The sequence below is a fragment of the Carassius auratus genome, chromosome 16 (genome assembly GCF_003368295.1).
Source record: "Carassius auratus strain Wakin chromosome 16, ASM336829v1, whole genome shotgun sequence".
NCBI classification, from domain to species: Eukaryota; Metazoa; Chordata; class Actinopteri; order Cypriniformes; family Cyprinidae; genus Carassius; species Carassius auratus.
In genome coordinates, this window is record NC_039258.1 from 10190060 (window position 1) to 10206904 (window position 16845).

A 16845-nucleotide genomic window follows, 5' to 3' on the forward strand; every position below is an offset into this window, starting at 1 on the left:
TGCATTATATATCAGGCTTTCAGGGCTACTGTGCATAGCATAAGAATACATTTGTATAATTGAGAAGCAAAATAACAGACCAGTGATTTGTGGAACTTATTAGTTTTGATTTCAAATAAACATTTTGTGAGAATATTCTTGGATAAAGTTTATAAGTACACCGTGGTGTCACACTGATGTACAGTAGTCAAGTGGGTGTGATGAAATGAGGTATTTTTCTTTCCTGTTGGTGGCAACATTTCCAAATCAAACACAATCAACACCACATTCATTCCCCGAACAACTAAATATGAATAGTATTTTTCCCGAAATTAAATTATCCTCACTTAATATTTGTATAAATGCTGGGCAGCCTGAGGTCGAGTCAGCCATATTGGAGCGAGCAATTCAGATCTGCAGCAAGCCAGCGTTGGAAAGTACGATTCATTCAGCAAACCGATTCGCTTGACCCGTCGCTTCAATGTATCGATTCACTGATTCAAAGAGTTCCCAGAAGTCCATGCAGTGTTTTTTTTTTTTTTTTTTTTTTTGGAAGGAACGAAAACGCATGCAGTAGTCAACATTTGAAGTGGATAAAAACAATTAATCAAAGTTGTCCTAGAAAGCATATTGGTTTTCGCTTTTACTACAACTTGATGAAAGGTTTTCATCCACTTCAAATGTTGACTAGTGTATATTTGAAATTCCTTTTACTATCTTTATCAAGTTAAATATGTTTGTTGTATTTCAAAAGTTCAAAATTTATAGATTTAGAAACCTAGCTAAAAACATATGTTGCATTCGATGTTTCGATGAAATTTTATATTTTATATATATATATATATATATATATATATATATATATATATATATATATATATATATATATATATATATATATATATAGGTGGGGTTTTTTTTTTTTTTTGATAGATAAATGTTCCTAACTGTCGCTTATGCGCCTTTGTTATCATGCCAGTCAAACGATTTACGTATCGGTTCTACAGAATGATTCAATAGAATCGGTTCAGCACGATGATTCATTCACTTGCAGCAGCGAGAGTGAGAGCAAGAGGGAGGATTCCGGCTTCAGATCCACTACAGACCCCACGGAGCCTGGACGGACCCACAAACAGCGCTAGCACGGGACACAAACCAAAGCCAAACACTGCGGATTGCAGGGTGTTTATTAAGAAGGCGCTTTTTTGGAGACGTCTGATGAAAAGAACACGGTAAATAATGTTCCTTGTTAAAAATGCATATTTTATATTTGCTGTAATAATTGCAATAACTGTGTTAGCTTGGTAGCATAGCGTGAGGGGCTCGCACTTGGACCTGGAGAGTGGGCTTTCCTGGGCCAGCCTGATATGTTGTATTGCATTAGATTGTGAATGCAAGGCGTGTTATTGCATTGCTGCGTGCTTAGGATTCCCGTATCATTATGAAATTGCTGATAAAAGTCAGCAGTGCACGCTTTTGCAGGACTAATGATCCTGACAATGTGAAAGAGACCGTACCCAGTGATTTCAAGCCATTCCCAATGTTTTTCTTCCTCACCGAAAAAGCGTCGTGTCACTTTTAACACCAATCTCTGCATGTTAAATAACCCGGTATAAATATGTCTTGCTCTCAGCTGGATTGTTATTATGAGTTGTGTTAGAGGCTGTGTATTGTTGTCAGATTGTAATTGTTCACATGGTGAACTGAAAACAACAAAAGACGAACAATGCCACCGGTTTAGTGAGCAGACAAGATTATAGCAGCATTTGTATATGATGCTTTCTACTAGTATTATGTGTCAAGTGCATGTATTTTCACTTAATGACATGCTGACTATACAAGCAGTTTATTACAGTAGGCTAGTCACCTGCTTCCAGGTAGCCTGATATTTTAGATACATGGAGGTGGTGTTTAATATTAATTGGGATAGTTGACATTTTGACTGTTTGAAGTTTTTTCATTAATTAGTTCGTTTTGACAAAATAAAAACAAAACTAGATTACGAAAAAAAATTATCAAGTGACCAGGATGTTAACAATCGTGTCATATTATCGATCTGTTATCAAGATTTTATTCTTTGTTCTTCTGATTTTATTTTATTTTTTTGTGTTCGAAATTTCTGAATGAATCGTTCTTTAGAGGTGTTTTCTTTCTACTGAATCTGTTAAACGACTTCCACTTGTCTTATATCAGTCCGATTTTTTTTTTTTTATATAAAAACCCACTTATGAAACCGAGTTTGTTTTAAAATAAAAAATTTATAAAAACATTTGAAAGCTAAATATCATAACTCTGATGACGTAAATAGACGATGATTGGAACAAATTGTTCGGGAGAACCGTTTCACGGAAATGAGTCATTCGTTGTGACTAGTGAGTGTTTGCGGTTCACCTGGTTTTCATGGATGTTGACCAATCAGAGCAGCGTTATATGGTGGGCGGGGCTTCAGGAACCTCTGCAGGTATTCTGTAACATTACGTCATTAGCACAGGTAACGAGCGCTGAGGAAAGAGTCTGGGAAGGTACATGGAAATACACCATGCAGTTCTGGAGTTTTCTAAGCTGTGCCAGTGCAGGTACGTAGGTCTTTGTTTGTAATAGTGCTGACATTAACCATGCTCCATTGTTTAATGGTAATCATTCATTATTTAGAAGTTGCTCCAATACAGAAAGAGAGTTTCTGGAAGGCGTTTCAGGGTTGGAGAGCTCATGTCATATCCATATATTCTGTATAAAATCCTATCCAGGTGAAGCATCTCATTTGAAAACATTACGTTGTGTACTCGCATATAAGATCATCTATAAAACAAAGGGCATTTTTTTTCTGCTTCAGGGTGGAGTAGGGCCACCTAAAGCCATATTTCATATTTCCATTGCAAATGTGATCGGAAGAACTCCAAGAGGCTTGGCTTGGTGCAGAGCTACGCTTGAGGCTATGTTTTTATATGGTGCTGTATTTTCAGTCAGCTTTAAAAAATCTGTTCTTAAACACTAAATAAAAGCATTGTGTTTTGAGTCCATAGCCATTTTAAACATAATTTCTTAATATACACAACCATGCAGTGTTTTAAACAATGTTTTGGTTTGTTGTTAGGTTTAGGAAATGATATTATGATTGTGTCTTTAGCTTGTTGTGCTCTTTTACATGATGTGTTGATGCTGTTTGTCTGTGTAGTTTATAAGGTTTTGTTTTTAAATGTTGTCTGCCATATGTAGGTTATGTGTAATGCATTGCAACATTTGTTTAGGAGGAATTCCTGTGTATTTGACAAGTCTCAACATAGCTTTGGTCTGCTGCAGGTATTGGAATGATCTATCACGCAGGCAGATACAGCGAATGTTGTTTATACGTTAAACAGCATTGATGTACGTTTTTGAAAACCATACTGTTGCTGATTTGAGAGTTCAGTAACCTTACCACCATCTCGCACTGAAGAATAAAGACGCCATTAAAGGGAGATTACAGGTTCAAAACAAGTTTAGCGCAGATGACAACATTTGATAACTACAAAAATGTTGTTTTTGATCCTCTGTTCTTCTTACAATGGAAGTGAATGTGGGCAGTTTCTGGAGGTTTTAAAGCAGATTGTGTATTATTTGAGCTGTAGGCTGTTTAAATCGTAATCGTAATAGTCATTTTAGGGTGTTGTTGTGATGTCATGGCATTACGTAAAATTGAATGTAATTTCATCGAGAAAATCAGGTTTTTAACACTAAAGTCATCTTCCATGGAAGGTTTTTTTTTTTTATACATCTTGTGGCTATAATACTGTTTAACAAACTGTCCCCTGTCATTCTTTTGGGCTACACAGAAACCTATATTTTTTAAAGAAAACCAGGCACAAGTGTAAATTAATTTTAATCAACATCAGGCCACAAAAGCTGTTGAGTGTGTTTTTTGTACTGAACCTGGAGCCATTTTTGTAGTGTTGAGGTCAGTATTAATATATATTTTTAATAATTTACACCAAAATATTAAGCAATAAAATAGTTTTCAATATTGATGATTATAAAATGTGTTTTTTGAGCATCAGATCAGCTTATTAGAATGGTTTCTGAAGAATCATGTGAAGACTGTGGTAATGGCTGCTGAAAATTCACATACCATTATACAATTACATTAGAAATGTATTAAAGCAGAAAACAGAATGTTACTGTTTTACAGTTTTTTATTTATTTATATAAAATAAATCCAACATTAAAAGACTTGCAAAACATTAAAAAAGTCTTGACCACAAGCCTTTGATGTTAGTGTAGTCGTAGTATACTTGTTTATTTGGTAACTTATTGCTTTTCACCACCTATGCTTTATCCAAAATCAAGTCCTTAGATTTTATAGTGTTGAATCATATGTATTGTTCATCTCTATTGTATCACCTTTTTACTAAAATCTGAATCTGTGCTCGCTGTCAATCTTGTAATCTGATATTGATAGACGAGTACTGACTGTGATGGCTTGTGTAGATGAGTGTTTTGCCTGCATGGGTGAATATTTGAATGTTTCCATGACTCTCTCAAGAATTGCATAAAAAAAAAATTGGTAAAGAAGATCCAGTCTCTTTCACCTGAAGAGCAGTCCAACCAGAGCGCTGGACTAGTCAGGTGTATATTATTAAGCCTGGACATGATGAGTGGAATGTGGATTTATTCAGCTCAGTCAGGCCTCAGGGTCTGTCTCCTCTGAGCTATTCATTAGAGGAATTACCCTGGACCGATTTTAGGCCGTAGTGTGACATGGTGACATTTTTCCTTGTTATTATTACTATTGATTGGCAGAGGCCTGCGCTCCTAACTGCTTTAGAACAGCTGAGGGTTTCATTCTGTCACAGAGTGACAAGGGTCAACACATATAGCAGCAATGAGACATCGCTGTCTGACTGATTTCTTTTTAATGGTGATTTTTACTTTGTGGAGATACCGTTCTTACAGCTATCATATCAATCAAGATAACACGGGAGCAGTGTTATTTTAGTATAATGTACTATAGTGTAAGGTAATATTTTTAATTAAATTTAATTTTTATATTATATAATATTTTAGTTTATTTTTATAGTACTTTATAACTTTATAATACATTTTTATTGTTTTTAATTTTGTTTTAGTTTAATTTCTTTTAGTATGGTTGTAAAGTTTAGTTAACGATAATAAATCAGTCCAAACAATCAGTAATTTGGATCAAATTAATAGCAATACAGATAAAACATTCCTCGAAGTATCGTCTTTTTGTTTTCCACAGAAGACAGAAACACATACAGGTTTGGAACAACATGGGTGAATAAAATGATGGCAGAATTATAAATATATATATTTGAATGAACTGTCCCTTCAATCTGGCTGAATCTGCACCTTAAAACTGCTCTCAGTTCAGCATGCGTCAGTCAGCAGCAGCGTGATGAGTCTTTATGGCAGTGTCTCAGGCTCAGCGTGTGACTGCTGAGAGGAGAGATAAGAGGTTAAGAAACAGGCAAATTTGTGCACTGTAAGCAGAGGGGGGCTTTGAGAAGGGTTTGAACTGATGGATGTCTTTTGTAGATGCTGTCGGGAGGGGTCAATCCTCTCCTCTCTGTCTCTCACTCTTATTCTTCCTTCTCCCCTGTGGCTTACAAGCCCTCCTCTGCTCTGCCCTGAGTTAAACACACACATCTGTCGCTGTTGTGCTCTGATTTTGACTCTACTTGCTTTCAAGAAAACAGAAAGGATGCAAGATAAACTTTCTGACTGGTATTTTATTTTGACCAATAAATGTCTTGGTAGATTCAAAAATGTACTATTTTGTCTTAATAAGTTAGTTTATAACTAAAATAAATTGTTTTAAGTGCTATATTCTTAAAAATTGCTGGGTAAAAAACATCCCAATTTGGGTTATTTGGCAACCCAGCGCTGGGTAAATATTGGGCAGAACACATACTGGGTTATTTTAAACCCAGATGGGTGGGTTAAACATTTTTTACCCACCATGCTGGGTTGTTAAATTTAAGTCAACTATTGTTTAAAAATAATTATATTTGCTGGCTTAAAATGGACTGGAAATTAAAAAACACATAAAATTACTAGAGGAAACGGCAATAATTGAAAAATGAACATTTATTACTAATAAAGAACTACACATGGAAAAAAATACAAGACAAATGGAATTTATTTGGGTGAATGCAGCTTAGTTTACACTATTACAGTGATCCTCAAATCTTGCTCGCGAGATCCACTTTGATTCGGTTTTGAGCTAAACTCTGCAGGAAAGTGGATCTTGCCTTCCAGATTTGATGATCATTTCACTGTTACATACATTTAAACATGTTTAACAAGCATTTTATACAAAAGTAGAATTTTAATTGAAGTGTATTCAATCGTTCTCTGTAATCACTTTTTACAGAAATAGTGCTAATTCTCATGGCAGTGTATCACAGGAATCTGTGCTGGTGAAAGGCTACTCTTCGCTGGGGGAACTGCGAACTTCAGGCCGCGGAGGCCTCACGTTTCACTCGTAATGTTAGCTGAAGATTGCTGTGACTGGTTCTATAACCTGCCCAAGTTCCCTTAAACAAACAGTACTGAGATTCGAGAACATATTTCAACATCAAATTAAATTAAACTTAAACAAAAATGAAACAAATAAAAGCGAATGTTATGCAAGGCAAAAAGTGTTTTTGTTTTGCGAAATCACTTTCGCTGGGGCATCTGACTGACGTCTCGTCCCTATGTTGCATTGCAAAAATGAATAATACAATTTATAGAAATCTTGAAACAAGATCTTCAATATCAGATGATAACTGAAATGGTGCTGATGTCCCTCACAAATCATGTAGATAGATCTTCCAATGCAGCTTCCTGTTTGCTTTAATCCTGCATGGCAAGTACTGTAAAAGATTTGATTGAGGATGTTAACATATAGAAAGATATATTCCAAACAGATGAATAGCTGTGTCATAATGAGCATAACATTTAGCAAGTTTCTAATCTTAGTTTTCACTTTATTTCCTAGATTTATTCTTTGTATAAAATGCTTTGGGTGTTACAATAACTTGGCACCAGGGTTTCATAATAGCAACTGATGTTCTCAGAAAACTTGTGCAAGATCATTTGGCTGTTATTCAATAAGCAGTAAAGGCATAATTGAGATATCTGGGTGTCAATCTTTTTTTTTTTTATCCTGCATAGTTTTACTTTAAAGATTTATTTATTTAATGTTGGAAAATCAAGTTAAAACCTGATTCTGATAGAAGTTATTTGCACAGTTTCTAGTTGGTCCGAGCCGGTCCTTAATGGTCTTCCTTAGATGGTCCAAGTTGAATTAGATGTTTGTAGGTCTGAAGGGTGGTCTGGTAGACCATCTCGTTCCAACAAACCAGCTTCTATATTCCAAAAACCCATTTAAGATGGTCCCTCACACAACATAGAATGTTTTTGTCTTTTGTTTATTTACTGAGTTCGTCTCTGTTCTCAATGAAGGATGGCTTCAATATTTGTTTCTCAGAACTGTCTCTTTTTCACAATCACTGTCTGTTTTTCTTCTATTTTCTCAGTTGTGCTGTGTGAGGTTTAGGTAGATTGCCAGTTTGATAGCTGCCTGTGTTTATGAGGAGATCTCACTGGCATTAACTCTTAAGCTGAACATAGTTCAGAGAGTGAAACTTGGTAGCTGTCAGAGAAAAATAATCCAGACTTTGTGGTTTTGTAGGAATACCGCAATGACCTTTAAATTAATTGCAGTCTTATTTATACCACCATTTTGCTGCAAATCCATCACAGAATTACAAAGTCTGGCCAGCTTTTGTTTGTTCACCTTTTCAGCACAATGCAGTGAGATTCTATTGCTTCAAATAGCTGAAATCCACCGCATTCCAATTAGAGCGCAGTCATATTCAGCATCTACAATGAAAAGATTATCCAGAGTTCCCTGTTTAATAAGACAGACTTTTCAGCAGTTCTGATTGTCGCCCAGCCTCTGGTTGACCTGCTGATAGAGTCTGAGTAAGCATAGGGCTCAAGAATGACCTCATTCTGAGCTTTTTGCATAGCACCGTCCTTTCTGTCTGCCAAAGTTTCATGATAATGGTCTCTGGATATAATTCTATTCTATTCTGTTCCATTCCATTACAGGCACAAGCTTTTTTTCATGTATATTAAATATTTAATTTTAATTATTTAATTTTATGTTAATTAGAGCCTGACCGATATTTTTTTGGGGGTGGGGGCTATACCAATATTAGGGTGTTAAAAAGGCAGATCTTTATTTATCAGCCGATATTCTTATATTATAGTGTTTCAATGGATCACAAATCTCATGGTTGGATCACATTGCAGTTTTTGACCCATAGATTGGATCCTTTTTCGGAGCAGCAAGAAAATGTAAATATTAAAATTAACTTGCTTAACATTTATTACTTAAATCTAAGTACTTCTTTGATTCCACAGCAAACACTAGTAGATTAACTAAGAAAGTTTAAACATGATTAAAGAGACGAGAACAGCCAGTAAAAATAAGAACAAATACACAAATTACAAGCATAGATGAATACAACAAATAAAAGTATATGTTACAAATAAAATAAGGTTGGTAGTATTCAAATACAGAAATGTAATAATTAGGGGAAATAACACTGCACAGTATTCACTGGTTAAATTAAATATAGATTTTGTTTTAATGATCATTAATTAAAGCAGCAGTATTTATAGGCCTGTATAATCATTACAACATTATCCCATATAATGATACACATCACATCCCATTTCTTTTTCAGCTGTTTTCATTCACTTAAGACATAACTGACTGCGTTTACCTAAATGATTGTCGAGATGGGTAGATGGGTATTTTGTCATAATTTTATGTGTATGTGCCTGTTGAGAGGATTCAGAAGAAGATTCAGTTGATTCAGTAAGTTCATTTGCACGCTTCATGTGTGCGCCTAGAGAAAAGTGTGCAAGTAAAATTCGCTTGCTTTTGTTAATATGAACAAATGATAAACTTATACTCTATTATGGTTAAATTTTGCAATTAATCTGCGGATCGCATGCGTGCCCGAACCGTGGTGCTTGGTCCGTACAGATCATGGATTAACTACGATCCGTTTAACCATATTATAGTACAGTACCAGTCAAAAGACAAACAAATGGGACACTTTCCCATTTGTGTGTCCAAACATGTGACAGGTACTATATATAGTACAGGTACTGGTCATATAATTAGAATATCATCAAAATGTTGATTTATTTCACTAATTCCATTCAAAAAGTGAAACTTGTATATTATATCCATTCATTACACACATTCATATTTTTTTTAAATTTGATGATTATAACTGACAACTAAGGAAAATCCCAAATTCAGTATCTCAGAAAATAATAATATTGTGAAAAAGCAATAGGGATAACCGCACCCTGGAGAAGATTGTGAAACAAAACCCATTCAAAAATGTGGGGGAGATTCACAAAGAGTGGACTGCAGCTGGAGTCAGTGCTTCAAGAACCACTACACACAGATGTATTCAAGACATAGGTTTCAGCTGTCTCATTCCTTGTGTCAAGCCACTCTTGAACAACAGACAGCGTCAGAAGCCTCTAAGGACAAAAAGGACGGGGCTGCTGCTGAGTGGTCCAAAGTTATGTTCTCTGATGAAAGTAAATTTTGCATTTCCTTTGGAAATCAGGGTCCCAGAGTCTGGAGGAAGAGAGAAGAAGCACACAATCCACGTTGCTTGAGGTTGTGTGTTAAGTTTCCACAGTCAGTGATGGTTTGGGTGCCATGTCATCTGCTGGTGTTGGTCCACTGTGTTTTCTGAGGTCCAAGGTCAACGCAGCCCTATATCATGAAGTTTTAGAGCACTTCATGCTTCCTGCTGCTAACCGTCTTTATGGAGATGCAGATTTCATTTACCAACAGTGCCAAAGCTACCAGTACCTGGTTTAAGGACCATGGTATCCCTGTTCTTAATTGGCCAGAAAACTCGCCTGATCTTAACCCCATGGAAAATGTATGTGGTATTGTGAAGAGAAGGATGCGATATGCCAGACCAAACAATGCAGAAGAGCTGAAGGCCACTATCAAAGAAACCTGGGTTCTCATAACACCTGAGCAGTGCCACAGACTGATCGACTCCATGCCACGCCGCATTGCTGCAGTAATTCAGGCAAAAGGAGCCCCAACTAAGTATTGTGTGCTGTACATGCTCATACTTTTCATGTTCATACTTTTCAGTTGGCCAAGATTTCTAAAAATCCTTTCTTTTTATTGGTCTTAAGTAATATTCCAATTTTCTGAGATACTGAATTTGGGATTTTCCTTAGTTGTCAATTATAAACATCAAAATTAAAATAAATAAACCTTTGAAATATATCACTCTGTGTGTAATGAATGAATATAATATACAAGTTTCACATTTTGAATGGAATTAGTGAAATAAAGTAACTTTTTGATGGTATTCTAATTATATGACCAGCACCTGTATATACATAAACAGAACATGAACACATTTTTTGCAATGATCACTCAAATGATCAAACACTTAGAATGACGTGACCGAGATAGGCTATGTAGTGGATGCAGGACATTTAACAATTTAACCATAAACTTTATTATCTAAAATGAGTCTGACATCAGTGCACTGATCCGTAAAGTTTAAGTTTATTCATCTTTAACTAAATTCTGTTCCAATCAGCTTTATTCCGTTGTAGTTTTTCACTTTGGAACATTCATTCAACGGATTTGAGCTACTGTTTTCACAAACAGACGAAACTTACTAAAGAAGTGTGATATGATATATAATATTTACATAACAATACTTTTGTCCGCCAAATCCGGGAGATCCTTTCAGCTCGAGGAGCCCCTATTCAATTCTATTCTATTACAAAACAAAAAATGGGAACCTTAAAATAACTCCTGAGATTACTTTGAGTGCAATTTTGTTTTTGTGTGTTATATTTACTATTTTAGTGAGGAAGTTTAGTTACATCATAGTCGTGAACCATGATTAGCTGCTAGATACTTAAGAGTAGTTTCAAAAGCAAATAGATCATCCTCAAAACAAAGACATGGACTAAAAGCCACACATTTCTTAAGAAAACTCTTTTAAGAAGGAAAGTCTATAGAACTAGATGGGGTGGGGTTTTTTTTTTGGCGCAGTTCTGTATTTTAGTTCTGGTATTTCTAGTGTCAGTCTTGTATCAGGTTTAGTATTTTGCTGATTTTCTGCTTTTCTGTTTTGTTTATTTTGGTTATTTCAAATGCATTTATCACTAAATGCACATTAACATCTCTTTTCTATTGATTTTATTGTAGTTGAATGTAGAGTACCAGAGTATTGACAGCTAGAGGGCCCTCTAAACACACACTGGTACACATGCACACACAGACAGTACTTTAACATACTAGTTTCAGTTCTTTTGAAGAAACACTCATTCCTAAAACTATAAACTCTAACATGATTCTGTTGTTGTTTTTGCAGATATTTCAAGGATATCATATTATGCAGGTAAGACAACCTCCTATACTCTCTTTCTCTCTCTCTTTCCTTCTGAAATGGATTTCAAATTGATCGGGGGAAATGTCAACCTAACCTTAATCCACCATTTACTGAATGTGAATTGGGTAGAGCATGTTCTCCTGTATAAAGCAGATCAGTACACTCTGTTCCAAAGCCTGTCAGCTGCCTTTGGGCTGCCCATATGACAATGGAGCTGAATTTTAAAATCCTCCCATAACCAGCTTTTCTCATTTGATGTATTATTCATTTATGTAAAAATGCTTTTTAATGCAGTAAGAGTTTTAGCTTGGTTTATAGCTGTAATTTTAGGTGATTTTTATTTCTTCTAAGTTTAGTGGTGTTGTAGACATTGTTCAAATCTAGATGTATAGTATACTGATGCATCCTCAATTCATTCAGTGTTTTCTGAGGAACTGCAACATTGTCCAGTCACATTCAAGATTCCCGACCAATCAGCTGATGTTTCATATTTTAACCTTGATTTGTTTCATAGCCAAGGGCATTACTGTTGGAGGGAAGGAGGGCTTGTTTAGACAGTAGGGTTCCTGTGTGTCTGTATCGCATCTATGGAGACCATTATTAAGCACAAAATGGGGCCTATTAGCTGATATTTGAGAATGCGGTTAGTATAGCAGGAAGTGACCTATTTGCCCCCCCTATAGGGAACGAGTGCTTGGAATAGTAATGAATATCTCTGGCAAACATGGCAAGGTGAAACTGTTAAATAACAGCAAATCATTTTATGCATTATCAGAAGTAAGTTATGACTCAGATTAAGCACAAAATAATGCACAAATCTGCTGGTATTGAGAACTGTGAGAACAGTTCTTAATGTATTCATTTGTTTAATAAAGTAAAAAAAATATATTGAATTAGATAATTAAAAGGTGTAAACCAATTATTAGGTAATGGAATGAAACAAAACACTGAAGACGAAAAAGAGAAGCTACTGTCTTTTTTAATTTGTATTTTAATGCAAAATCTACTGATTGTTGTTTTATTTTTTGTAAATTTTAAATAAATATTATGCAAACTTTTTAAAATAAGCTACTTTTTTATTTAGGTACACTACTCTCTTCAAATTCTAATTGATGCATTCTCACTTGCTCTTTGTGAGACTCTATTTTTGCTTTATATTTCAACCTATTTTATCAATGCTTTAATATATACAAATTGCAGTGTCGTTACAGACTAATGATATTTCCCATAAATGTAGTAAACCTGACGAACAAGGACTTCACTGTAGTTAAGCTGGAATGGCATGTTTGGGATTACAGAAAAATGCTGAAATATTTCTTCGGTACATTGTCAAAGTACCTAATAGATCATGGATTTCTTCATGTTCATCAGCATAAAGAAGTATGCAAGTTATGCAAATCGCAAAGGCTGCACTCATTTCCTAAATCAACTGTTGCTGCATTTGCACTGATGTTTCATTGTTTATTTATGTGCATCTCTGCAAGTATGGGCTGTTGTCAAAAACAGGAAACCGACTTCCTTCCTTGAGCCTTTGTCAGGTAGCTGACGGACATTCCTTCAGTCCCTCTCCACATGAATCTCCAAGAGCCGCCCACAGCTGTCCACAGACATCCTCGTTCCACCATCATTCATATGGTGATTAGGTTTTTTTAGAAATGATGATGCTTTGTATTTAAATATGAAACACAATCCCGAGAATGTAAACAGAAACCAGACTGCCCAGCTGAATAATCCTGGTCAAACACACACCCAGAAAAACCTGACCGGCCACTTCTTTTGGCTCGGAGGTCTGTGTTTTGTAAACACTAGCTGGTCAGCCAATAACAGTTGGAATAACAGAACTCATTAGCATATTTAAAGAGGCCCCTCCTCTTTTTTCAGTTGGCCTGATTCTTTCTCTCTCCCTCATCCCTTCTTCTTACGCACACTTTCTCTCCTGACACACTCTGCCGGATTGTGAAAATTACACACACCGTCACCGCAGCGTCTCTCTTAATCTGGATGAACTTCAGAAAGGCAGCTAAAAGGAAGTGTTTTTGCATGTGAGGATTATTCTTGTCGACATTTCTGCTTTTGTTCCAGCTTTGCTTGCGGCATCCATTCTGTGGATTACTCCGGACAGCTGTGGGATTTCCCTGTCACTTCTGGATCTTTTTCCACTGCTCTTGCTGGTGGTTTTTAAAAGGCACTTCTGAGGGAAACGAGGCTGGCAAGCCTCACGTTTTTTGCACATCTATTTGCCATCCTCATTCTTGTAACCATACGTCCTTCATGTTTTCGCACTCCTGGATTAGAGCTTCGATCAGCTGACCAGTGCCCTTGCTGCAACCTCACACCACGCCTCGTCCCAGGCCTCTGAGGGCCATCCCAGGTGGCCTGGTCACAGTGCGTTGCGGTGGGCCGGGGTCACCCCCTGCTCCCTATGACTGTGCCCGAGAGTCAGAGAGCCGCTGGGCCTGGGAGAGAGAAGGGAGCAGAGGCCAGCGGATGGAGAGCAGCGGCTGCAGTCCCTTCCCTCTGTGCTGGACACGAGGAGCCTGCGTCTACTCCTACCCTCCCCCTCTGCCAAGTATGTCACCCAGATACAGCACTGAAGCAACCTGCTTCCAGAAAGCCTCCACGATACTGTTTCACACACTATCTGTCTTACAGGATGTGGTTTATTGATTTAAAGGTGGTTTAGGAGAAATGAAAGGAGCTCTGATATGACATCTCAGTGGTTTTTTCTATAGTTTTCTGGTACAGTCCTTTATGGTGGTTTTGAATCAGGGGTTAGTTTAATATCTCAGAAGATGACTGCTAGCACATCATCTATATTACTAGGGCATTACAGTGCTACGTTCTTCACAATATTGCATCAGTACCTCAGGTCTTTTTATCAGAAGTTGTTTTTTATTGGTCAGTCCCCCCCTGTCAGTCTCTTTCATAATCATCATTGGTGAAGCAGTCTAATGGTCAGGTCCCACCTGACCTCATTAATTTATATTTGAATCACTGTGCTGTATTATACCACCATATAGAAAATATTAACTTACCATATGGATTATACTACCATTAAAATTTTTTTGGGGTCAGTGAGTTTTTTTAAATATTCGTTTATTTATTTATAATTATAAAATACAGATTTCTTATATGCTCATGCGGGCTGCATTTAGATGATCAAAAATGCAATAAAAACAGTAATATTGTGAAATATTACCAGGGCTCCAAACTGCGACTAAATGGACCAAAATATTATAATGCAAGTAAAGTTTTTGTTGATGTCGCCACTGGCGACTAGACCTATGTATTTACATGCTACTACTTAAAAATTTGCATGTAATGCTTTTCTTCTTGATTGTTTTGCGATCGCATCATTTGCTGTGTTCATGTACTAAACCGAGACGATGCACTTTGTATATTTTAAGTTGGAAAAGACATTTAGTTCCTACTTTAAGTCATCTACAAAATTGATTCAAATGCTTATAAATTTAAGAAAAGATTAAATAAACACATGACGTACTATTTGAAATGTTAAAATGTAAAAATAAAAATAATAAAAAAAATAAAATAAATAAATAAAACGTTTATTCTGTGGTAAAAGTTTTTTTTATGGCTCCTTACTCGATTATTATTATTTTTTTTTTGGAGCCTTGATTAGAATTTTAAATGTTTTCTATATTAATATATTTCCTTTGATGGCAAAACTGAATTGTCAGCAGACCTTAACGCAGTCCTTGGTGTCACACGATCCTTCAGAAATCATTCTAATAGGCTGATTTGGTCCTCCAGAATTTCTTCTTATTGTTATTAATAAAGTTGTAAACAGTTGTGCTGTGTAATATTTTGTGGAAACCATGGAAATCATTATTTGATGAATAGAAAGTTCAAAAGAATAGCATTTATTTTAAATTAAATATTTTCTAACATGTATTTTCTTTCAGTTTTGATCAGTATAATTAATCCTTGCTGAATAAATATATTAATAAAATAAAAAAAATTGACTTACCCCAAACTAATTAATGGGTGTGTACAGTACCAATCTGTTACACAGCATGTCTACATTATGAGTTTGTATGTTACTTTTCTATGTTGGGGGGTTGGGCAACAGAATTTTTTTTTTTTTTTTACTAGTCTTAGATTTGAATGACACATCAATCTGAGTCACATCAAGTCATGTTATATTCACATACCAAAGGCTGTTTTTACTTGCATTTGCCTGTGGATGAGTGGTCTGTGTGCTTATCCCTCTTCATTCCAAAAGTTGCAGATTTATACGGTTCCTGTGTGCAATTCTGGCCAAAGTTGTTGAAATTGGCTTTCAAATTTAATTCAACTGGCTTTCAAATTTAATTAATGAATTAATTAATTTTTTTAAAATATGAATTGTTTCAATGAAAAACATCCCAACCAAAGGATCTCTTCTGTAATATAGGGCTGAGAATTCATCTCTCTATCTAAAAGAGCTTCAGCTCATTAGGCTGAGTTTAATGAACAATCAGAGAGCGGCTGTCAGCTTGAGTATCTGTCTGCTGACATCAGTGCAAGAGCAGTCATGTAGGTGGAGTGTAGCTTCATTACTGAGGGGAGAAATCTCATCGGTGCTCAGCTGAGTGTGTGTGTGTGTGTGTGTGGGAAGCTTGGCACATACTGAATGCAAAATATACTGATAATTGCTGTCAGTAAGACTTATCTGTGAATTTCATCGAGGGGATGATGAATGATTCTGATACAGTATTTTTATTTGATCTTAATTATCTTTTATCTTATTTTATCAGATAAATGTTGATCATTAAAAAATGCTATTAGGCATTCTGATATTAGCCTATACAGACTCATCTCATTTTTGACATGGCAGTTTCAACCTATTTCACACAGTGATTGCAATTTACATAGCTTTTTTCACAAATTGTAATTTTACTGTGTGTGCACAATGTGTGTTATAAACTCATTCCAACCCCATGTGAGCATCCTTTTATTTCTTCTCTAACCATCCCGGCCACATAGATTAAATCAAATTTCATTGCTTGTCTCCACCACAATCAGAATGCTTTGTTTCCATGAACCTTTTAATGGTTTCATAGCCATTAAAAGATGAGAATTAACAGTGTGTCTGGAAAGAGAATGACCGATACTACAGTGTAATATGCATAAAAAGATTGGAAAACTGACATTCTCTATATGCCCAGAACAAAGAAATGAGGACACGGAGAGCAATGACAAAGCAAAAGTCTTGTCCAAGGTTTTAGATCTAATAGGCCAAGGAAATGTCAGACTCTCTTTTTCTTTTTTTAAAATTCTTTTCAGCGCCTGTCTGTAGAGAAATTGAGTGTGGAATCAGAATAAACTGTTCCAGAGGCGCAGAACCATCCAGTTTTTACTCTCTCTGAGACTTATACATTTGCTGCAAAGAATCTGAATGCCCGCTTGG

The 16845-nt window shown here is 35.9% G+C and overlaps 1 protein-coding gene across 6 annotated transcripts in view; it reads left to right on the top strand.

Moving 5' to 3' along the window:
• Positions 1 to 1030: 1030 nt before the first annotated feature.
• Positions 1031 to 16845, top strand: part of ptk2ab (protein tyrosine kinase 2ab) — a 57804-nt gene continuing 41989 nt past the window's right edge. Inside the window, exons 1-2 of one of the 6 annotated variants that reach the window (XM_026283965.1) lie at positions 1031 to 1211; positions 11418 to 11444. Coding sequence is in view for 4 of the 6 variants with exons in the window: in XM_026283963.1 (XP_026139748.1) it covers positions 13923 to 14004 (82 nt within the window). In the remaining 2 variants the exon portion in view is untranslated. Of the gene's footprint in view, positions 1212 to 2474; positions 2556 to 11417; positions 11445 to 13336; positions 14005 to 16845 lie in introns of those variants that run through there. The other 5 variants (XM_026283964.1, XM_026283966.1, XM_026283963.1 and 2 more) reach the window with 5 other exon arrangements.